The following is a 24,650-nucleotide window of genomic DNA, read 5'->3' on the forward strand; positions in this document are numbered from 1 at the left end:
GTGTGTGGAGATGGCCCTTTGATGACTTTGTGGGACTTCAACTCCCAGAATTCATTGAACCAGCCATATGAATTCTGGGAGTTGAAGTTTCCACAAGTCAATAATTAGGGCAGTCCTCGTCGTCCTCTCCCGGTTTCTTCGGAGAGGGGCTGCATGCAAATCTAATGAATTATTATTATTAATAATAATAATTATCATCATTATTACTATTATTATTATTTTTCTCTGTATTAAAGTGTTGTAATACAGAGAAAAAGGCGGAACAGACGTTAATATCTCATCTCGGTGAAGAACGAATGCGTAGCAAGACTCAGGCCGGTGCCGGTATCAGGATGGCACCTTTGAAAAATGTTCTCTAAGGCAGTGTTTCCCAACCTTGGCAACTTGGAGATACAGTATTTGGACGTCAACTCCCAGAATTCGCCAGCCAGCATTCGCTGGCTAGGGGGTTCTGGGAGTTGAAGTCCAAATATCTCCAAGTTGCCAAGGTTGGGAAATACTGCTCTAAGGGACGGTTACAGGGGTAGAAGAACAATATGGCGGCGTGGTTTGTTCGGCAGCCTAATTTTGCGAGAGGAGAAGCCCTTTCGGTTTGAGGAAAACGTTTCGAATAATTCCCATGCCTCACCACTAGAGGCGATGTCTACGGAGTCGTTCTTTTCCAACTTATATTTTTTTCATCCTTCGTATCTCTATGGTCAAAAGCTCGGCTTCCTTTCCATTTTTTTTCTTTTTAACCAAGAGGAAAAAGCCCCGGAAGTCAAAGAAAACAGATGAGACGGCGGCAAAATGGCAGCTGCCGGCGAGGCAGCGAGTTCTGCATCCGGAGCCCCAATATGCGTCCTGGTGCTGGGAATGGCTGGCTCTGGCAAGACGGCGCTGGTGCAGGTGCGGGCGGAGCGGGAAGCAAGGGGGGGATCGGGCCGGGGGGAAGGAGGCCCTTTAAGAGGGCTGCTTGATCCCCTTTGCTGGCTTCATTTTGGACTGACCTGCGGTTTGTTTTCCCATAGAGACTGAATGCCTACCTACATAGTAAGAATTCTCCCCCGTATGTCATCAATCTGGATCCCGCGGTTTACGAGCTGCCTTTCCAGGCCAATATCGGTGAGTACATACGGTGGTGGTCTTGCGTTGCTTTGCCAGAATTTATTTTCTTCAGGAAAAAAATATGAGAGCATTTATTCGTTTCGCTATAAAGGACAAACATGTAAGGTCTTTGGTTCAGCATAAAATTTGGGGACTGCAGATATGCAAGCAATTGCACAGTGTTGTAAGCTGCTACGTGTTTAGGATATACAGAGGAAAACGTGGAAGTGGCAGATATTTTTATTTATTTGATTGATTGATTGATTGATTGATTGATTGATTGATTGATTGATTGCTTGATTGATTTTGTCCAATACACAATGAGGGTTTTAGTGGGTATACACATAGTAAAATACATGATGATGGTTTTAGAGGATATACTAGCAGTAAAATATATCTAAGAAAGAATAGAAAAGAAATTATAGGAATAGAACATATCAATGAAAGAATAGAAGAAGAGATATAGGAATAGAAGAAAGGTATAGGAGATATAGAACAATAGGACAGGGGATGGAAGGCACTCTAGTGCACTTGTACTTGCCCCTTCCTGACCTCTTAGGAATCTGGATAGGTAACTGTGGATAATCCAAGGGTAAAGTGTTGGGGATTTGGGGATGACACTATTGAGTCCGGTAATGAGTTCCATGCTTCGACAACTCGGTTACTAAAGTCATATTTTTTACAGTCAAGTTTGGAGCGGTTAATATTATGTTTAAATCTGTTGTGTGCTCTTGTGTTGTTGTGGTTGAAGCTGAAGTAGTCGCCGACAGGCAGGATGTTGCAGCATATGATCTTGTGGGTAATACTTAGATCTTGTTTAAGGCGTCTTAGTTCTAGGCTTTCTAGGCCGAGGATTGAAAGTCTAGTCTCGTAGGGTATTCTGTTTCAAGTGATATACACATTAGATATACAGCTAATGACCCAGAGATATAAATAATATTGCATATAATAAGACCAGATAGCTTAAGTATGTAAATATTATTTACTTTTATCGAATATCGTAGTCAGTAACAATCCTAGACATTCACAAATACATCTATCTTCTCAATTCATGTACATACACAATCTAACATGAGAACACATAGTTCTTACTACACATAGTAGTTCCTACAACAATTCTCCCCCAAGAGAGATGGTGCTAGCTCCCTCTTATGGCTTACTGCATCACCAGTTCTTAAAGCAACAATGTATTAAATCCTTAAACATACATTGCTGGTTTGCTTTACATATTGTAACACACAACTAGTTATGCACATGGTTGCTCCTTTGCTTTCCCTTAGCTCAATGCTTCTCAAATATTTATTATTTTATTTTATTTTAATTAAATGTATAGGCTGCCCAACTCCTTCCGGACTCTGGGTGGCTCACAATATCTAAAAAACAATATAAAAGACAGTTTAAAACCCATAAAAACCTTTCATTTATTTTTTTGGCTGGATCTAAGTGGTGCCGCATTGATCAACAGCCTCAGGCCTGCCGGCAAAGCCAGGTCTTCACAGCTTTCTGGAAGGCCAGTAGGGTGGGGGCAGTATGGATCTCAGGAGGTAGCTGGTTCCAGAGAGCTGGAGCTACCACAGAGAAGGCCCTCTTCCGCGGCCCTGCCAACCGACACTGCTTAGCCAACGGGACCCGGAGAAGGCTAACCCTGTGGGCCCTTATCGGTTGCTGGGAGCTATGCAGCAGAAGGCAGTCCTGAAGATAGTTGGCCCTTTGTGGGTCTTTATAGGTGATAACCAATACCTTGAATTGTGTCCGAGACTGGCTCCCAGTGCAGTTCACGGACAGTTGGTATGATGTGGGTGTACTTAGGTGCACCCACAACAGCTCACACAGCTGCATTCTGCTATTGGAAATCTCTGTGTTTAAATTATTATTTCCATATTTACCTGAGATGAAATTACCTAGACAGTCTTAAGGAAATATTAGAGCTGCACTTAAGATGATGAACTTGAGAAAGTAGAAAAAATTGAGGAGGGCGTTGCATTTAAATGTTAATTAAATTCTGTTTCAAGCGGAATATTAAACCAACAATGTTATGTTCCCTTTTAAATTTGTTTTAAAATCAGGCTTTGTATAATTTTCATCCTCTCTGTTTTCCTTTTTAAGATATCCGGGACACAGTGAATTACAAAGAAGTCATGAAGCAGTATCCTTGCCTTATTTGGCTATTCCTTCAAAATGTAGCCTTATCACTTTTTATTTACATGTGTGTATATTGATGGATGTACCTGCTGTTCCATTCATGCCTGACTATGTAGTATAGCTTTCTATTGATCTCTTGTGGGATTGCACTGGGGAATATGCTGACCCAGTGAATTGGATTTCTTCAAATTTTCCTGACCTAGCTCCAGATATGCACTGGGCCCAAATGGTGGCATTGTTACATCTCTCAATCTTTTTGCTACAAGATTTGACCAGGTATGTGTTTTGCTTAACTGATTTTGCTAGTATACAGTATATCATATGGGTAAGATGATGAATATTCTTTTCTGAAAATTTCAGCATTTTTGGCAGAGTTTAGCAATAGCAAAGCCTTCCCATTGAGCTTTGCAGCGCACTCTAACCAGTTTACAGAGTCAGCTTTATTGCCCACAACAATCTGCTTCATAAGACAACAACTTTTGAACCAAGGTATCTTCAAATGGGCTCACTTACAAAATGTGTCCAAAATCTGAAACTAATGATTCCTGTGGAATTGAAATTTGGCAAATTTTATAAAACTCTGATGACCCAAGGTACGGCAAAGAGATAACACACACAGCTGGCAGTTCAGTCCACCATTTTATTGCTCCATATCTCCCCAAATACTGCCACGTTTCTAACAAGTCCCAGAGTAAAGTGAGAACAAACACACCCACCCACCCCACCCACATACACAAACCTCAAGCAGCCTCTGGCTTCAGCTAGCCCAGCCCAGCGCAATCTGCACCCCGGCTGCATGGCAATAAATCCCCAGTGTATATGGATGTATATGGCAAAACATGAGCCAATCAAGGAGTTCAGGGAGCAAAACTTCCAGATAGTTATGCCAACAAGGAATGCAAGGACTCTTCGCAAGTTCAAATATTGGCACACAACATTTCAGGAGCTCAGTGTTTGCTGCTGACAAATGCCCTTCCTTAAGTCTTATTCCCCAGGCGTGCCTGATGAACTTGGGCGTGGCACTCTCTGAGCCTTGCACCAGGTAGATCTTGTGTCTGAGCTCTGCCTCTCCTCCCTGCCCAACTAAGTCTGGGAGAAAGCCTCAGACGGGGAAACAGGGCGCATGCAGGGCGGGTCGTTTTGGTTGTGGTGGAATTTCCTGTCGGAGAGCATTGGTAGTTTGCAGAAGTAGTTAGTTGGGCACTGGTCATTGGCAGAAGGCAAAGCGGGGTCTGTCCATCGCTTCGACTGGTGGGTGAAAAAGTCTTCCTGGTGTTGCTTGTCTGTTTAAATAAATCATTGGGAAGAGAGTACATGGCTGTCTCTCTTCCCCACTCCCCCTGTTGCCACACTTAAACACACACACACCATCTTCCATTCCAACTGGAGCATTACACAACTCTGCCGCTTTGGCAGACAATGCCGAACAGAGGCGGTGGCAGTGGTGGCTTCGAAACTGTCCCCGGGTTGTCGTAACAACGAAACATCATACGTCGGGGACGACGTAACCAGGGGACTACCTGTATATCTCATTGCTCCAGCTTCAAAATTGAATGTCACTATAGATATTTTGTGAAACTAAGAGCCCCTTTCAGTAGCTCTTCTGCACACTTTTATTTCTGTATGCAAACTGTATTTTCTCTTGAATTTTTATCAGGTCATGAAGTTCATTGAAAAAAGACAGACGGCATCCCAGTGAGTCAATGATAAATCTGATGTTGGGTGGAAGTGGGTGACACTGGGAGGACCTTTTTTAAGAAGGGACATACATGGCATCCCTTATTTTAAGTAGACCTGCCTTGCATAGAAAAAGTTACCTTTTTTCCTTTATAGATCTTATTAACATTGTTAACGTTAACATTGCACTGGAGTATAAGACGCACCTTAGTTTTCGGGGAGGAAAATAGGGGAAAGAATCTGCTTACCAGGTATTCATCTGGCTAGTGTCCTTACTCTGGTCAGCTTCAGCGCATTATTTTATCCCCTGGTTAAGGGCTTTAAAAAACCTTATTTGGAGAGAGTAACAATGAAAGAACTTGCAAGCCACTAAGAGCTGGGAACATCATTAGCACCTGAAAAGAAACATTTGGAGCAAGTAGAGCCATGAAAAAAAATCCGCAAAGACTTAGGGCTTGGAAAACATTCTTTGCAGAGAGTAACAATGAAAGAGCTTGCAAGCCGGAAAGAGCTGTGAACATCGTTAGCACCTGGTTAGGTCTGGAAAGAAACTTAGAGCAATGAAAAAAATCCTGCAAAGACTTAGGGCTTGGAAAACATTATTCGTAGAGAGAAATGAAAGAGCCTGCGTTAAAATCTGGGAAGATCGTTAGCAGCTAGTTAGGGCTAAAAAAAATAGCTACATTCACAGTATAGGACACACCCAAATCATCAGCCTCTTTGACAGAGGAAAAAGATGTATCTTATACTCCAAAAATACGGTATGCCTCATCTCTCCTAAGACAGTGGTCTTGGACTAGAATGATCATGAGTGTCTGTGAGACTTGTCATGCCCCCGCCACTGCCTTGTAGAGCAGGACTCTGCAAGACTTGTGATGTTGCATGCATGAAGGGCAGCAGGGCCCCAGCTGTGCTGTGGCAGTCCTGTAGTTCGTGCATGCAATGGCACAAGAAGCCTTGCAGAGTCCTTCTCCGCAAGGTGGTTGTGGCAGGCCAGATGCTCGGCCGGCACCAAGAACAGGAAGAAGAGAGAGCGGTGATGGGACATACAGCCTCAGGCTCGCCGCCTATTACACCCCCAAAATAATACCACCATCACCAATAATAAGGTCAAGGCCATATTTTGGGATTCAAAAAAATATAAGGCCATGTCTTATTTTGGGGGAAACACGGTAATTAAACCTGGACTCTGCTCTGTGGGTAGTACCTCTGTCTTGAATTTCAGAGACCGCACTGGATAAGTACACACTGCTGTCTGACTCCTGTGTGTGCAATCTGAATAAAATATCTTCTGTATAAACAACACATGGCACATATTACCCCATGTGGACATGCCCAGAAGCGAGAAACTTTTGGGCTATGATTCAAAATGGGTTAAAAGAAACATTAAATTACGATTTAGAATTAAAACCTGAAATATATTTACTGTATTAGGAATCATTAGAGGGCAACATAAAAAAGAAAATGTATATCTAATAATCCACACACTCGCAGGGGCAAGACTGAACTTTGTACAAAACTGGAAAAAAGAAAACATACTAACAGAACAAATGGTAATTAGAAAAATACTAGAATGTGCAAAAATGAATAAAATCACACTGGAATTGCAGAATATATAGGAGAATGAATACTGTACCATATGGGGGGAAATTTACAAATGGATAGAGGAGAAAACAGAAACCAAACAACTAAGTAAATTAAAGGGGGAAATGTATAAACAAATGTAAAAGCAACCTCATTTTATATCTGTAAATGCTTTTGTAATTTTGTGTATTGTCTATTTTCTGTCTTTGCTTTTGTCTATGTTTTTATGTTTCAAAAAATTAATAAATTATTTTTAAAATGTCTTCTGTATATTCTGAGTGTTTTAGAGAACAAATCTTTTATCTTGCAGGTATGTCCTAATTGATACACCTGGACAGATTGAAGTATTTACTTGGTCTGCCTCTGGCACTATCATCACAGAAGCTCTGGTTAGTGACTTCTATTCATCTGATGTTGGGGCTTAATTAAGGATGGGGGAAACATGCTTTGCTTCATTAACAAAACTCCTCCTATGTCTATTTAGGCTTCCTCTTTCCCATCGGTGGTGGTTTATGTGATGGACACGTCTCGCAGCACTAATCCTGTCACCTTCATGTCTAACATGCTGTATGCTTGCAGGTAGGAGGCACTTTCCCTACAATTTGTCTTTTTCTTTGTGGGATAAAGGTCTGTCTTTTTTTTTATTCTAATGTAGTTCTTGTTCTCCCAGACTTTTTATTTACACTCAGCAACTGCTTTCCCAGCACTGACGTTTACTGTATTAAATTGGTTTATATCTGGTTTCCTAAACAAAAATGTAAATCACCTTACAATAGATGATTTAGAAAAAGTATATTATAAATTTAAAAGCCAGGGGAAATCCAAGCATCCATACCAGGAAAGCTGACTTTATAGGAGGAAGGATATTGTGGGATATAATTTTGGAGGATGGAGATGGCAATAATTATGTCTGTACTGCAGTTACTTCCTTAGCTATCTTTCCTTTGTCTTTTGCTGTCCATAACCTTTTCTTTTATAATTTTTTTTCTTGTTTGCTTACGTTTCTGTAGTTTTGAATGGTGTGTAAAATTCTCTTTCAGTAAAAATATTTTTAAAAAACTGTTTCATACCTGTACCATCGGTTCATCTCTAATCTCCATTCTTTTTTCAGCATCCTATACAAAACAAAGCTCCCATTCATAGTGGTCATGAACAAGGTGAGTGGAGTCTTCCAAAGTCCTCATTATATGCTGGATGTCAATGAGACCATCTGTTAATATTAAACCAACACTGTCTTTCTCCCCTACCTTCTTGTTCCTCTTTAAAAAAAAAAAGTGAAGGCTATCTATTCAAACTCGACTCCTGATGAGGTTGTGGCGATGTCTCTAGTTTTGGCAGCATAATACATGTACTATACCAGGGGTTCCCAAACTTGGCAACTTTAAGACTTGTGGACTCCAACCCCCAGAATTCTGGAAGTTGAAGTCCAAAAGTCTTGAAAGTTGCCAAGCTTGAAGACCTCTGTGCTGCAGCCTTGTTGCACAATTGAATGGGGATGGGGGTGGGTGGGATCTTTATTTCCAATTTTAATTGTAGCTATGGGATTTCTAGGTTGTCTCCCATTGAAATATTCACCAGATTCTGGCATAGAAGCTGTTTCTATGTTTTGCTCAAATGTATACTGAGGTACCCTATCTATTTTTCTTTTTCAACTCAGACAGACATCATTGACCACAGCTTCGCACTTGAATGGATGCAGGACTTTGAAGCTTTTCAAGATGCCCTCAGTCAGGAAACCAGCTATGCCAGTAATTTAACTCGGTCGATGAGTCTTGTTTTAGATGAGTTCTACAACTCACTTCAGGTGGGTGTTCTCTCTTGGGCTGCAAAGGGTGTAGTAAGTTATGTATGCAGGCGGTTTTGCTAAAATGTTATTGTGTAATGCAGTTTTTGGTGCTGAATGGGAAGAGACAGGTCGAAATTAAGCAAGTCAAGCAAGGCAGAATTTTACATTTTATTTAAATCCACATTTCTAAAGCTGCCCAATTTATGAACAACTTTCTAACAGAAATGGTTGCAGACAAATGCAATATATGCATATTTGAATGAAAGAGAGAATAAAGAAGTACTAAGAGAAGAGACAGAATTAGAGAAAATTCTAAGAAATAAACATGATAATGTAAGGTCACAGGCAGGTAATATATATATACGATGTTAACGCAGGCAGATGGGTGTGTAATTCAAGCATTAACTAGTTGGTGGCAAAGTGAACTTCGAATAGATGTACAAGAGGTGAAGAATATAGTGGAGAATATAAGGAAAATTAAGAATACAAGGGTTAAAGAAATGAAAAGGAAAATATTACATAAGTGGTATTATACACCTGTACAACTTGCGCACATTTCTAAGAATGCTAAGGCACTCTGTTGGCATGGATGTCTGCATTGGTTGCCGATCAGTTTCTGGTCACAATTCAAAGTGTTGGTTATGACCTATAAAGCCCTTCATGGCACCAGACCAGATTATCTCAGGGACCGCCTTCTGCTGCACGAATCCCAGCGACCAGTTAGGTCCCACAGAGTTGCCCTTCTCCGGGTCCCGTAAACTAAACAATGTCGTTTGGCGGGACCCAGGGGAAATGCCTTCTCTGTGGCGGCCATGGCCCTTTGGAACCAACTCCCCCCAGAGATTAGAATTTCCCCCACCCTCCTTGCCTTTCGTAAGCTCCTTAAAACCCACCTCTGCCATCAGGCATGGGGGAACTGAGATATTCTTTTCCCCTAAGCCTTACAATTTACGCATGGTATGTTTGTATGTATGTTTTTTGGTTTTATAATAAGGTTTTTTTTAGTTGTTTAGTATTGGATTGTTACATGCTGTTTTTTGTCACTGTTGTTAGCCACCCCGAGTCTGCGGAGAGGGGCGGCATACAAATCCAATAAATGAATGAATGAATGAATGAATGAATGAATGTAAGGAGAGAGGGTTTTTATGCATATGTTTTGGGAGTTGTCCGGTAGTACAGAAATTTTGGAAAGAGATGCAAGATGAGATTAATAGGATGCTGAATATAAAATGGGTGATTACAAAGGAGATGGCATTATTAATAATGAGGAGGGACATGGGCGAGTTTAGAGAAATTAAAGAAGCAGCTATAGAAAGCACCCAAGCGGTAATTGTTTTAGGTTGGAAGGATGCAACAAAATGGACATTACAAAATGGTGGAACACATTCAATGTGAAATTATGGAAATTAAAATGAATACGATCGATGAAAATAAACTGGAAAAACTGATGGGGAGATGGGACAGAGTCAGAGGTTTTATGGCTAGTAGAATTCGAGACCGAGCCATAAATAATAAATTGGAATCACTCTACACTTTGTAAATACGTTGATGTTCCTGGTTGTAAAAAAATATAAACTAGTACACCCTCACTTGGTGGAGGGTCTGAATTAATGTTGTTGGGTGGCGGGAGCACATTTCACTGTGCACTGTTTTGTGTTGTGTGTATTCTTTATATTACAGAAATCAATAAAAAATTCTCTTGCAGGTGGTGGGTGTTTCTGCTGTACAAGGAACAGGCATGGATGCATTTTTTGAACATTTATCCAAAGCTGTTGATGAATATGAAAAGTGAGTCTTTTTCAGGAAAGGAAAGAAAATAGCAAGAGCAACCCGGCATGCTATGCATTATCTTTAGGGGTATCTGAGGTTTGGGACAAACTGAATTTGAGTTTGTAAGATACTTTTACAAAAGGCAACTTTTTTCTTGAAGACATTTCACTTCTCATCCAAGAAGCTTCATTGGTTCTGGCAGGATGGTGTGTGGGGAAGTGGAAGGATTAGCTCTGAAAGGATGGGGAAGGGGGAAATTGAAGGGCCGCTCCAAATCTAATAAATAATAATAATAATAATAAAAATCTAATTAATAATAATAATAATTATTATTATTGTTATTATTCTATTTCTTTGCAGTCATCTGGTCATTAGTACTCTCTGAGAGCCATTGAGGCCACTTGGGGTTTTATCTGTGCCCTTAGGTCACCTGAATGGGAATTTACACTCTGCAGACCTCAAAAGAATTTGAGGTTGCCTAGAAATTCTAGAGAGAGAGTCCATTTTGTTTATTGATTAAAACATCAAGCTAGAAACGGGGAGATTGTGGAGTTGTAGTTCTATTTTAGGCACAAAAGCATCTGGATGGTCTTGGGCCAGTCAAATTGTGTCAGCCCTAAGAAGGAGGCAATGGCAAACCATTTCCAAAAAAATAGTCACCCGGACTCATGCTGACTCAACGGCATTAAAATAAAGAAAGAGTGAGTTTAGACAGTTGTACCCTGTGGATATACAGTCAAACCTCGTCTTACGAACCTAATTGGTTCCAGGGGGAGGTTCGTAAGACGAAAGGTTCGTAAGACGAAACATTGTTTCCCATAGGAAACAATGTAAAGTCAATTAATCCGTGCAACCAAAAAAAACCCCCGCAAAAAAAACCGCTGCCGCCCGGCTGTCACCTTGTTTTAAAAGGTGACAGCCGGGCGGCGGGGCTTCCCAGCACCCTCCCCCCAACCCCGAACTTTTGCCGAACTTTCGGGGTTGGGGGGTGCTGGGAAGCCATGCGGCTGTTTTAAAAGGTCACAGCCGGGCTGGGGGGCTTCCAGCTGTCTCCCGAAGCCGAACTTTTGCCGAACCTCCGGGTTCGGGGTTGGGGGGGTGCTGGGAAGCCCCCCAGCGCGGCTGTGACCTTTTAAAACAGCCACGCGGCTTCCCAGCTGTCTCCGAATGCCGAACGGGGAAGTTCGGTTTTGGCTTTCGGCTTCGGGAGACAGCTGGGAAGCCGCGCGGCTGTTTTAAAAGGTCACAGCCGCGCTGGGGGGCTTCCCAGCACCCCCCCGAACCCCGAACCTTTGCCGAACAGCCACGCAGCTTCCCAGCTGTCTCCCGAAGCCGAACGCCAAAGCCGAACTTCCACGTTCGGCATTCGGAGACAGTTGGGAAGCCGCGCGGCTATTTTAAAAGGTCACAGCCACGCTGGGGGGCTTCCCAGCAACCTCCCGAACCGAACCCGGGGTTCAGAAAAATTTTGTCTCTTCTTACGAACTTTTTTCGAGTTACAAACCGGCGTTCGGGAGGCTGCTGGGAAGCCCCGCCGCCCGGCTGTCACCTTTTAAAACAGCCGCGCGGCTTCCCAGCTGTCTCCGAACGCCAGTTCGTAACTCGAAAAAAGTTCGTAAGAAGAGGCAAAATTTTTCTGAACCCCGGGTTCGTATCACGAGTTGTTCGTAAGACGAGGGGTTCGTATCTTGAGGTACCACTGTATTAGATTTCACAACAATCTTCAGAAATCAATTATTTGCTCTTTCTATTAGAGACCCCAACTGTTGAGCAGTTCCATATCACATTTTTTGATGTATTGAAGAGTAGACAGAGCTGATGGGTTTTCACGGGGCACCCCCAAATAATTTTTGGTGCAAATATTAGGCTTATAGGAAAAAAATTCTCTCTTTCTATAGCATTAAATAAAACTGAGTACACATACTGATTACTTGTAACAGTGATGTCTGTTCAGTACTGCGAGAAGAACTTTATTGTGTGAAATGGTTTTTAATGGTTTGTAAGCTGTCTAGAGTTCCCACCAGACAAAATGGGCAGTGTATATGTTTAACAAATAAATACATTATTGATTTTATATACATATATATAGATATAGATAAATAGATAGATATAGATATACACATACATTTTTTCCTCTTGCAGAGAATATCGACCAGAATATGAGCGCCTAAGAAAGCAATTGGTAAGTACATGCATATACTTTGATGCTCTGAGCTGTATGGATAAAAGTCCACCCAATTGCATAGCAATAGCGATAGTGCTTAGACTTAGACTTATATACTGCTTCACAGTGCTTTACCTCCCTCTCTAAGCGGTTTGCTTACTTTGCTCCCCCAAAACTAAGGTGCATCTTATACTCCGCTGTATCTTATAGTCCGAAAAATACGGTATGTGTTTCTTGCCATTTCTGACAACTTCATCATTCAAAATATCTTCCTTCTTAGTTTTAGTCCATAAGGCAGGGTTGAATTTCTGTTCATTTTTTGCCTCTCTTGAAAGGGGATGGGCTATAATTAAAACTAAAGATCCTCTGAAGGGTCAAGAGAATTTTATGGAAATTAAGAAGCTTGGAGATAATCTGAAAACTGCATTCATGTCATATTAAGTTCCAGCGCGAGAGCAAATTGAGATACAAATGCATGGGGGAAAACATGTCCTTGGAACGCTCTCTCTTCATTTACAGGAAAAAACTCAGAAGCAGCAGCAGGAAGAACAACTGAAAAATTTACGGAGAGATATGGGGCCTGTTGCTATGGAGAACAGCCCAGCAGTTTCAGGTACATGAGAACCTGAGTGGTTCCCAACCTTTCTCAAGCCGTGACCCCTTAATACAGTTCCTCATGTTGTGGTGACCTCCAACCATAAGTCTAGCACCAATTCTCCCAACAGAGCTTTACGCTGATTGGCAGGAAGGTCAGAGGGACACCCCCACTGTAAACACCTGATTGGTTGGGTTGTAAAAATATGTTCCAAGGTGCCAGAATAGAAGCTTTAGTTCCTAACACCAGGAGAAATTTGTCTTTTCCGATAGTCTTAGGTGACCCCTGTGAAACGGTCATTTGACCCCCAAAGGGGTCCCAATCTCCAGGTTGAGAACCACTGCTCTATGGAGACAGTTTATCCCTGAAAAGTACAGTGGTACCTCATGATACGAACTTAATTGGTTCCAGGAGGAGGTTCGTAAGGTGAAAAGTTCGTAAGATGAAACAATGTTTCCCATAGGAATCAATGTAAAAGCAAATAATGTGTGCAAATCCTTCAGGAAAATCCCAAACTTTAGAAGGGAGGCGAACAGAGGGCAGGGAGGAGCAGCTAAAGGGGGCGGGTGGAAGAAGCAAGGCTAGGCTAAAGGGTGAGTGGGAAGGAAGGAAGGCAAGGGGGGCGCCCCTCCCTTTTCTTTCTTCAAAAGACACCGTTTCAGTGCCTTTGCAAGCACGTTCTCTGCAAAAAATTTCCTCCCCCAAGCTGCCCCTCCCTCCTCCCTTTTCTTTCTTAAAAAGACACCGTTTCAGTTCCTTTGCAAGCACGTTGTTCTCTGCAAAATGTTTCCTACTCCAAACAGCCCCTCCCTTTTCTTTCTTCAAAAAAGGGGGGGGGAAGGAAACCCCTTGATCCCAGCAGCAGCTGCTTGGGTTCGTAAGGTGAAAATAGTTCGGAAGAAGAGGCAAAAAAATCTTAAACACCGGGTTCGTATCTCGAAAAGTTCGTTAGAAGAGGCATTCGTAAGATGAGGTACCACTGTATTTGTAAGCTTCAGCCTGTATGGGCAGTTCTGTACACTCCCAGAACACCATGTTACACCTCTACTATGTGAGCTGCGTTGGCTGCTAGTTTGCTTCCAAGTCCAATTCAAAATGCCACTTTTAACCTTTAAAGTCCTTCACGGTATGAGTCTCAGTGCCCCAAGAAATAAATCAGAGTCTAACCCTTGGCCTTCTTCTAAATTCCAATTTATTAACAGAGTCCTGTGGGAAAAGAACTGTAGTCAAACTGATACTATTTTTTCCTACAGTTCTCCACCCAGGTTCATGCTTCCTCCTCACACCCACAAGTTCGTCACATGGACCACTCTGGTTTTCTGAATGTCCACAGCCCTCCTGGTGCTGAACAAAGGATGACCTTGAATCTTTTAGAAGGAATTTGTTGTGGCTAGTACCTTTCCTCCTCACGCAGCCAATTCCCACAATACTATTCTATTTGTGACAGGCTGAAGTCTCTAATTCAAAACGATAGCTTCGGCCTGACAATGGGATCAGGCTCTTTGAAGGACTGCCTCTCCCTGGTTATATCAGACCCTCCCCCAGTAGATCTGGCATGTTGTGAGTCCCATCAACTAGGATCCCACTACATTTGGTTGATCCCAGGAGATGTGCCCTCTCTGCCATGACAGCTGCCATCCTTCCCCCCAAAATTAGCTCCATCCCTTTTTCATAGACCTCAAGACTGCATTACGTCATCAGGCCTTGGTCTCTTAAGACAGTGTTTCCCAAAACTTGGTAACTTGAAGATATTTGGACTTCAACTCCTAGAATTCCCCAGCCAGCAAATGCTGGCTGGGGAATTCTGGGAGTTGAAGTCCAAATATCTTCAAATTGCCAAGGTTGAGAAACACTGTCTTAAGGTACAGGAAACTTGCTGATATAGTTCAGATGTTGCGGTGAGCATTTTTATCCCTCTCATCACCTAGGGGCTGTATCTTATTTATTTATTTATTAGATTTGTATGCCGCCCCTCTCCGTTATTTTTTATGATATTTATTAGCATGGATTCTTTTTTAAAAAAATAGTATTTATTGAACAGTTTTTTTAAAAAAAAACATATAAAACAACCACAAATACAAAAAAAAGAATAACAATACATGCTAAAAATAACAAAACATTTTACAGCTTTCCATATTGAAATACTATTGGCTTTTGTACTTCTCTATTATATATTACCTTTCTATCCATTTACTTCTCCGTATCACCATAATGCAATAACAGGACAGTGATATAACAATTTTAACAATTTCTATTTATTTATTTATTTATTTATTTATTTATTTAATCAGATTTGTATGCCGCCCCTCTCCGCAGACTCGGGGCGGCTCACAGCAATAATAATACAATGTAAACAAATCTAATATTTAAGTCAATTTTTAAAAAACCCTAATTTAGAAACCAATCATACATACTAGCATACCATACATAAATTTTATAAGCCTAGGGGGAGGGAAAATGTCAATTCCCCCATGCCTGACGACAGAGGTGGGTTTTAAGGAGCTTACGAAAGGCTAGGAGGGTGGGGACAACTCTGATACCTGGGGGGAGTTGGTTCCAAAGGGTCGGGGCCGCCACAGAGAAGGCTCTTCCCCTGGGTCCCGCCAAACGACATTGTTTAGTTGACGGGACCCGGAGAAGGCCAACCGGTTCCGGTTCCGGGTGAGCAGTGAGGAGCATGGTGGGTCCGCTGCTCCTCTGAAACAACGGAATCATCAGGAAAAATGGGTCAATCCGGGCTCAAGTCGGTTGGAGACGGGTCAGAGTCCGCTGGCCACTTTGCCCCCCTACTTTTATGATCCTGAGGGCTGGGAAGGTTTCCCGCCTGCTGGGGGGCCGCCGAGAAAGACCGCGGCAATGAAAGGTGGCCAGCTGAGACGCGGAGATGGCGGCGGCGTTCGGCGTTTGGCGGAGCCTCACAGAGAACACAGCATCTGTGAGTTGCAGCTTTGCTGGAGAGAGGAGAGAGGAGAGGACGAAGGAACGCCAAGTCACTGCCGAGGGGGTGTCGAGGATGCCGAGGGAGAGCTGATAGAGAGCGCGGCATCGGAGGAACATCTGGCCAGCGCGGAAAATGGCAGCGGGACCGGACAGAGGTTGGAGGCTCGCAGCGCCGGCGGAGAGGTGTTGAGGTGTTGAGAGGAGCTATGGGGGGCTGTGGGGAGTGGAAACGGCAGAGGCAATATGGGGAAGAGAGTCAGCGGGGAAGAAATGGAGCCCAGTGGCGGAAGTCAACCGTAACGCCAAGAGATGAACGAGGACACTTAAGAGCAATCAACTTAGCCCCCTCCCGTTGGCACCAGTGGGTGAGAGCTACTGGGGGCCAAGGGGAGTTAAAAACTGGAAATTATTCCATGAACTCTCTTCCCCTCCCCCTTTTTCCCCCCCCTCTTAATCCTTAATTTTGTGATCTATGTATACTATTACTAAAAGACTATACCCCTTCCGGACTGTGGATAAATTGAAGAACTTCGCCCCCTTGTGGACTGTTTTAAAAAAGACATCAGGAAGAGAGAAAATTAAGATCAAGACTCTCTTAAATTAGATCAAGACCTAAGACCGTTGAAAACCAGAATACCATCATGCCTGGACTGACTAACTTCTGATGATTGAAGAGTTTTAAAGATCTGTTTATACCATCGATATCAATTTTTATACTAATTTATAAATTTAGCGTATATTTTATATATTTATATTTTAATGTTTTTAGTGTTTAAATTGCTGTTAACTGTCTTTTTATACTATTATTAATTTAATTGATTTTTAACGAAATTGGGGCTTTAAGTAATGGATGACTGGGATAAACACGAATGGAATGACTGGTACGGTTGGATGGACGGGGGCGGGGGGGGGGTATAGTATGGATGAATGTACCGATAGTAGTGTGAATGATATGTCTGGCCCACCTGACGCCCGGGAGACAGGAGAGGGAGGGGCACCGATCTCTGGGGTGGCAGGGGGTCGGAATATCCCTGTGTTGCTGGGGAGAGGCAGATATGGCGGGGGCCACAGAGTTAGCCGTTCCAGGGGAACGAGAGACCGTTGCTTAATAACGGTCCCCTGTTCTGGCTCTGTGAGCCCAATCTTGGGTACTGGTGATGAGTGTAACTCTGGCCCTGGGCTCAGGTGGCTGCTGTTGAATGCCAGGTCGGTGGTTAATAAAGCTCTCCTCATCCGGGATCTGATCCTGGATGAGGAGGCCGACCTGGCATGTATTACTGAAACCTGGCTGGGCCCGGAGGGAGGTGTTCCTCTCTCTGAAATTTGCCCAGCCGGGTTTCAGATATGGCATCAACCGCGACCCCAGGGGAGGGGGGGAGGAGTGGCTATTGTAGCCAGGGAGAGCCTTTGCCTGCGTAGACTCATTGCTCCGGAAATAGCGGGTTGCGAGTCTCTCTTGATGAAGTTGGACTTAGGAGTTCAGGTGGGCTTATTTCTCACGTACCTGCCTCCCAGCTGCGTGTCAAAAGCCCTGCCTGTGCTACTCGAGGAGGTAGCCGGGTTGGCGGTAGAGTTCCCCAGACTTATTGTCTTGGGGGACTTCAATCTGCCGTCACTCGGCGAAACCTCTGGGTTGGCACAGGAGTTCATGGCCACCATGACAGCCGTGGACCTGACTCAAGTAGTTCAGGGTCCGACTCATGAGGGGGGGCACGCACCTGACATGGTATTCCTTTCCGAGCAATTGAGTAATGGTCTGAGACTAAGGGGCTTAGAAGTGTTGCCTTTGTCATGGTCAGACCATTTTCTACTACGGCTTGACTTCCTGGCTCCAATCCTCCCCCGCAGGGAGGCGGAACCAATGAAGATGTTCCGCCCCAGGCGCCTGATGGACCCAGAGGGCTTTCAGACGGCGCTTGGGGTTATTCCAGAGGCACTCGTCCACAGTTCGGCGGAGTCTCTCGCGGAGGCCTGGAACAGGGCTGCAGCGGGGGCTCTTGACCGGATTGCGCCTTTGCGACCTCTCCATGGCGCTAGACCCCGTAGAGCCCCATGGTTCAACGAGGAGCTCCGGGAGTTGAAACGCCAAAAGAGACGTCTAGAGAAGCGATGGAGGAAGAGTAGGTCTGAATCCGATCGAACACTTGTAAGAGCTTTTATTAAGACTTACAAAGTGGCGCTCAAGGCGGCAAGATGCGCGTACCATGCCGCCTTGATTGCATCAGCGGAATCCCGCCCGGCCGCTCTGTTTAGGGTGACCCGCTCCCTTCTTAACCAGGGGGGAGTTGGGGAGCCCTTACAGAGTAGTGCCGAGGATTTTAACACGTTTTTCGCTGATAAAGTCGCTCGGATCCGGGCCGATCTCGACTCCAATTGTGTAACAGAGTCGACTGACAACGAGTCAGTCGAGGTGACTGGGGCACGTACTTGTCCACCTGTCTGGGAAGAGTTTGATCTGGTGACACCTGATGAAGTGGACAAGGCCATCGGAGCTGTGAGTTCCGCCACCTGCTTACTGGATCCGTGTCCCTCCTGGTTGGTTTCGGCCAGCAGGGAGGTGACACGGAGCTGGGCCCAGGAGATTACCAACGCTTCCTTGGGGAGGGGAGTTTTTTCCATCACTCTATAAAGAAGCGCTTGTGCGCCCCCTCCTCAAGAAGCCCTCCCTGGACCCAGCCGTACTTAACAACTATCGTCCAGTCTCCAACCTTCCCTTTATGGGGAAGGTTGTCGAGAAGGTGGTGGCACTCCAGCTCCAGCGGTCCTTGGAAGAAGCCGATTATCTAGGTCCCCGGCAGTCGGGTTTCAGGGCCGGTTACAGCACGGAAACCGCTTTGGTCGCGTTGATGGATGATCTCTGGCGGGCCCGGGACAGGGGGTTATCCTCTGTCCTGGTGCTCCTTGACCTCTCAGCGGCTTTCGATACCATCGACCATGGTATCCTTCTGCACCGGCTGGAGGGGTTGGGAGTGGGAGGCACTGTCCTTCAGTGGTTCTCCTCCTACCTCTCTGGCCGGTCGCAGTCGGTGTTAGTGGGGGGCCAGAGGTCGACTCCTAGGTTTCTCCCTTGTGGGGTGCCTCAGGGGTCGGTCCTCTCCCCCCTGCTATTCAACATCTACATGAAACCGCTGGGCGAGATCATCCAAGGACATGGGGTGAGGTATCATCAATATGCGGATGATACCCAGCTTTACATCTCCACCCCATGCCCAGTCAACGAAGCGGTGGAAGTGATGTGCCGGTGCCTGGAGGCTGTTGGGGCCTGGATGGGTGTCAACAGACTCAAGCTCAACCCGGATAAGACGGAGTGGCTGTGGGTTCTGCCTCCCAAGGACAATCCCATCTGTCCGTCCATCACCCTGGGGGGGGAATTATTGACCCCCTCAGAGAGGGTCCGCAACTTGGGCGTCCTCCTCGATCCACAGCTCACATTAGAACAACATCTTTCAGCTGTGGCGAGGGGGGCGTTTGCCCAGGTTCGCCTGGTGCACCAGTTGCGGCCCTATTTGGACCGGGACTCATTGCTCACAGTCACTCATGCCCTCATCACCTCGAGGTTCGACTACTGTAATGCTCTCTACATGGGGCTACCTTTGAAAAGTGTTCGGAAACTTCAGATCGTGCAAAATGCAGCTGCGAGAGCAGTCATGGGCCTACCTAGGTATGCCCATGTTTCACCATCACTCCGTAGTCTGCATTGGTTGCCGATCAATTTCCGGTCACAATTCAAAGTGTTGGTTATGACCTTTAAAGCCCTTCATGGCATCGGACCAGAATATCTCCGAGACCGCCTCCTGCCGCACGAATCCCAGCGACCGATTAGGTCCCACAGAGTGGGCCTTCTCCGGGTCCCGTCAACTAAACAATGTCGGTTGGCGGGCCCCAGGGGAAGAGCCTTCTCTGTGGCGGCACCGGCCCTCTGGAACCAACTCCCCCCGGAGATTAGAACTGCCCCTACTCTTCCTGCCTTCCGTAAACTCCTTAAAACCCACCTTTGCCGTCAGGCATGGGGGAACTGAAACATCTCCCCTGGGCACGTTTACTTTATGCATGGTATGTCTGTGTGTGTGACTGTTAGCATATGGGGTTTTTTAAATATTTAAATATTTTATATCTGTTCGATTGCTTATGATTTGTTTTTTACATGTTGTGAGCCGCCCCGAGTCTTCGGAGAGGGGCGGCATACAAATCTAAGTAATAAATAAATAAATAAATAAACTCTGTGGGACCTAACTGGTCGCTGGGATTCGTGCGGCAGAAGGCGGTCCCGGAGATATTCTGGTCCGGTGCCATGAAAGGCTTTATAGGTCATAACCAACACTTCTAAAGATACTAGTTATTTATATCTACAGTTCATTTACATTTATATCTTTATATTTGGTACTATTGGATAGTTTCAATTAAAAGTTCATCAATTACTCTCTCATTTTCTGTTTTCAAGCCAATTGTACACTTTATTCCATAATTCATAAAAATCCCAATTATCTCTATATTTCAACCCCATGGTCATTTTGTCCATTTCAGCACATTTAAGTATTTTCCTAGAGTGAATGCTTTCATTTAATTTTTTCCCCATTCTTTCTACCATTATTGTCATGAATAACTTATAATCTGCATTCAGCAGCAAAATTGGTCTATAGTTTTGAATTTTTTGTCCTTCAATATTATCTTTGAGGATAATGTCTATTTAGGTTTTAGCCAATCTTAAGTATAAACAGCAATTCCCCCCTTTTTTTGTTTCAGCTAGGGCCAAAAATAATTTACCTAATTTGGGGGCTTCCAGGAGATTACCTTTCTTTCCCTTTTAAAATATACACTTCATATACTATGTTCATGTTATGTTTATAAAGTTTAGAAGTTACTTGTCTTTTTTGTGTGTGAATTTAATCAATTTATGTTAACTGATAGTAATTTCACTTCTTCCTCCATTTGTCTATTTGTCACTTGTATTCCTTTCCTTTGTCTTGTTTCCTTTGGTTTCTTGTTCTCAATCCCTCTTTCTCTTGTGGTTCTGTATCACTCCTCTCTTTTGTGTCTTGTTCTAATTCCATTTGCTCTAGTTGCTCCTGTTGACTTTTAGACTCCAATTCTTCTCTACTATCCAATTCTTCCTCCATGTAGCACTCATAGGCCTTGTCTGTTGTATCAATCCTTATTTTCTTATCCTACCATGTTATTAACATGCCCTCAAGTATCAACCAGCAGAACATAATTTTACTTTTTATTGTCTTCTCTTTTCTCTAATTCTTTTTGGTATTTTTTTAAATTATAATCTCTGTTCCCTTATAAGTCAATTGCTCATCCCTCGTTCTTCTATACACCTCATCCCTAACAGCTTTTTTGGGTGAATCTGATGTGGATTTCACATGGCAGTCTGTGTCTCCTTTCATAGTTTGTATGCACCCTGTAAATTTTGTCTCTATTATTTATCTATTCATTTTTATCTAATTGCAAGGAATCAGCTAGTATATCCGCCATTACTTTAGGTAGATCCTCTTCCTTGGTTTCTGTATTTTGAAACCTCGAGTAAAAGGCGGTTTTTCTCTAATTCTAAGTGAGTTATTATGGATTCTTATAACTATAATTTTTTACGTTATTTTATTTATTTTATTTTATTTTGTTGTGTGCTGTCCGGGGTCACTTTTGGTGAGATGCACACCTATATAACTGATTAATAAATAAGACAACAAGTCATTGAGTAGTATTTAGAAGTGTGTTCATAGCTGGCATCATTTTATTTGCTCCACTAAATATTTGAAGATATAGTTAATAGGGGAAGCAGTTGTGTTTCACAGAGAAGCAGAGAGGAAGAAAGGAAGGACTGCTGTTAGAATTTGTGTAGAAACATAGAAACATAGAAGACTGACGGCAGAAAAAGACCTCATGGTCCATCTAGTCTGCCCTTATACTATTTCCTGTATTTTATCTTACAATGGATATATGTTTATCCCAGGCATGTTTAAATTCAGTTACTGTGGATTTACCAATCACATCTGCTGGAAGTTTGTTCCAAGGATCTACTACTCTTTCAGTAAAATAATATTTTCTCATGTTGCCTTTGATCATTCCCTCAACTAACTTCAGATTGTGTCCCCTTGTTCTTGTGTTCACTTTCCTATTAAAAACACTTCCCTCCTGAACCTTATTTAACCCTTTAACATATTTAAATGTTTCGATCATGTCCCCCCTTTTCCTTCTGTCCTCCAGACTATACAGATTGAGTTCGTTAAGTCTTTCCTGATACGTTTTATGCTTAAGACCTTCCACCATTCTTGTAGCCCCTCTTTGGACCCGTTCAATTTTGTCAATATCTTTTTGTAGGTGAGGTCTCCAGAACTGAACACAGTACTCCAAATGTGGTCTCACCAGCACTCTATATAAGGGGATCACAATCTCCCTCTTCCTGCTTGTTATACCTCTAGCTATGCAGCCAAGCATCCTACTTGCTTTCCCTACCGCCTGACTGCACTGTTCACCCATTTTGAGACTGTCAGAAATCACTACCCCTAAATCCTTCTCTTCTGAAGTTTTTGCTAACACAGAACTGCCAATGCAATACTCAGATTGAGGATTCCTTTTCCCCAAGTGCATTATTTTACATTTGGAAACATTAAACTGCAGTTGGCTTATTTAGAGTATTTACCTAGTGGGTATGGCACTTCATCAGGTAAGGTATTATGCTGTAGCTATAGGACTAAGCAACTGTTGTTGCTGCCTTTCTAATTTTCCAAAGCTTCCCAGAGCCCTCATTTAGGCATCACTTTTACCCACTCTCTTCCACCCTTGTAGAGTTTGAGGAGCTCCTGGACAACATCCTACTGCACAGAAAGAAATTGAAAAATTGCTTTTTGGTTTGATTTTGATCCAAAGGTTCAGTGGCAGAATCTTCATTAGGCCCATCAGAACTGATTTTGACACGAGGAACTTTGGATCCAGAAGAGGAGGAAGAGGCCCAAGACAGTGATACTGATGACATTGATCATAAAGGTAATAGGAAGAAATAGGAAGAATTATAAATTGCAAGAGGGAAGCTACGAGGGAGGGTGGTAGCATTTTCAATCCGTTGCTTTACATGGAGTTCTTAACAGTAATTACTTTTAAAGCCCGCTTAGGGCATGGGTCCAGGGAATCTGGGGTTGGCATTAACTTACCCACTTTTTCCAGTGGAAAGGGCCTACTTTGTATCCCATTGGCCCCATTGCTGAATATTGTCCTATCGGAGGTGAGATCCACCTCCAAACACCTGGTCTAAAAACTTGACTCTGCTGCTTGGCCCCAAAGGGGCTCCACTACATCGGGAGTGGCTGATGGGATAGAGAAGGTTCTCTGCACCAGGCTTCCCAACATTTTAGTTTTCAATTTGTAATTTTTAAATTCTTTTTATTAACTTTTATTATATTGGAAGCTGCCCAGAGTTACTGTATTCAAAAGATGGGTAGCGTAAAAAATTAATTAATAAATAAAAACCTCTGTATTATATCTTATTTCTACAATCCAGCAAAGTATTATGTTGATGCTGGTTTCTATCAGGGCATTTTGGATCCTAAGTCATTAGTGAGACTCACTTTACTAACACACCTCATCTCTTTTCTGCTATAGTGACGGAGGAAAGCCATGAAGAACCTGCCTTCCAAAACTTCTTGCAAGAAGCTAAGCTACACTATTCGACCAGAAGCAACCAGTAGAAGGGAACAAGGACAATTGCATGTTTGGACACAGAAACGGAAGAACCCAGAGCTATGAAACGGCCCCGACTCTTTGCCATCTGTGGCAACCACTCTGGTTCCCTTGACTCAAGGCTACCGAGTTCTTTCTATAACAACTTTTTTTCAGTGAGAGACTAAAGCATTTTGCCAGAGCCAGATGGTCATTTTCACAGATGAGACATAATCACTTGTTGGCCAAAGAATATGACTTTGAGGAAATCTTGTCTCTGTTGTGAATTTTGCCTCTAATGTATGTTTCTGTTTTGTAAATTATTAGCAAATAATCTATTCTGCTACATGTTCTTGGTGGCTGACATTTTCTTCTAGCTTAATCGTTGGCACTTCACCATTTTCACCCACTTGTATATGCTGGAATAAGATAAGACACAACTGGCATGGGAGTTTAGAGACGTAAAGAACATGATATGAGATAAGGGGTCATCTTGCTAACAAAAAAGGCTGGAAAATTACTTTTGGTCCCGTGTGTGCCTGTACAGCCTCACCCACGCACATGGAGAGGCAGAGTTCTTCCAAAAACTGAAAATATAAAGAGTGGAGATAAGAGCAACAAAGATAATTAGTGGACTGAAGGCTATAAAGCATATGAAGAACAGTTGCAGGAACTGGGCATTGCTAGTTTAATGAAGAGAAGGACCAGGGGAGACAGGGGAGCAGTGTTTCAATATCTCAGGGGTTGCCACAAAGAAGAGGGAGTCAAGCTATTCTCCAAAGAACCTGAGGGTAGAACAAAAAGCAATGGGTGGAAATTAATCAAAGGGAGAAGCAACTTAGAACCAAGGAGAAAATTCCTGATAGTTAGAACAATTGATCAGTGGAAACAGTTTGCCTCCAGAAGTTGTGAATGCCCAACAGTGGAAGTTTTTAAGATGATTTTGGAAGTAGTGTAGGGTCTCCTGCCCAAGCAGGGAGTTGGACTAGAAGACCTCCAAGATCCTTTCCAACTCTGTTGTTATTAGGTTGTCCAGTACATAGAAACATAGAAGACTGACGGCAGAAAAAGACCTCATGGTCCATCTAGTCTGCCCTTATACTATTTCCTGTGTTTTATCTTAGGATGGATATATGTTTATCCCAGGCATGTTTAAATTCAGTTACTGTGGATTTACCAACCACGTCTGCTGGAAGTTTGTTCCAAGGATCTACTACTCTTTCAGTGAAATAATATTTCCTCACGTTGCT

General features: G+C 43.4%; 1 protein-coding gene across 1 annotated transcript; it reads left to right on the forward strand.

Annotated features, from left to right (window-relative positions):
* The first annotated feature begins 290 nt into the window (after positions 1–290).
* On the forward strand, positions 291–23,748 carry GPN1 (GPN-loop GTPase 1). The gene is made up of 14 exons (XM_070735013.1): positions 291–888; positions 1,011–1,104; positions 3,193–3,232; positions 3,438–3,504; positions 4,886–4,923; positions 6,800–6,878; positions 6,974–7,068; positions 7,601–7,646; positions 8,147–8,293; positions 9,981–10,063; positions 12,188–12,227; positions 12,729–12,822; positions 22,615–22,731; positions 23,344–23,748. The coding sequence occupies exons 1-14, from the start codon at positions 790–792 to the stop codon at positions 23,427–23,429; spliced, it is 1,125 nt and encodes a 374-aa protein (XP_070591114.1). The 5' UTR covers positions 291–789; the 3' UTR covers positions 23,430–23,748.
* Positions 23,749–24,650: the final 902 nt, after the last annotated feature.

Source organism: Erythrolamprus reginae, chromosome 1, assembly GCF_031021105.1.
Source record: "Erythrolamprus reginae isolate rEryReg1 chromosome 1, rEryReg1.hap1, whole genome shotgun sequence".
NCBI lineage: Eukaryota > Metazoa > Chordata > Lepidosauria > Squamata > Dipsadidae > Erythrolamprus > Erythrolamprus reginae.

Coding starts and splice junctions, on each gene's coding strand:
- GPN1 (XM_070735013.1), top strand. CDS start 790: ATGGCAGCTGCCGGCGAGGCAGCGAGTTCTGCATCCGGAGCCCCAATA. Junction 8,294..9,980: donor AGTTCTACAACTCACTTCAG/GTGGGTGTTCTC, acceptor ATTCTCTTGCAG/GTGGTGGGTGTTTCTGCTGT. Junction 12,228..12,728: donor AGCGCCTAAGAAAGCAATTG/GTAAGTACATGC, acceptor CTTCATTTACAG/GAAAAAACTCAGAAGCAGCA.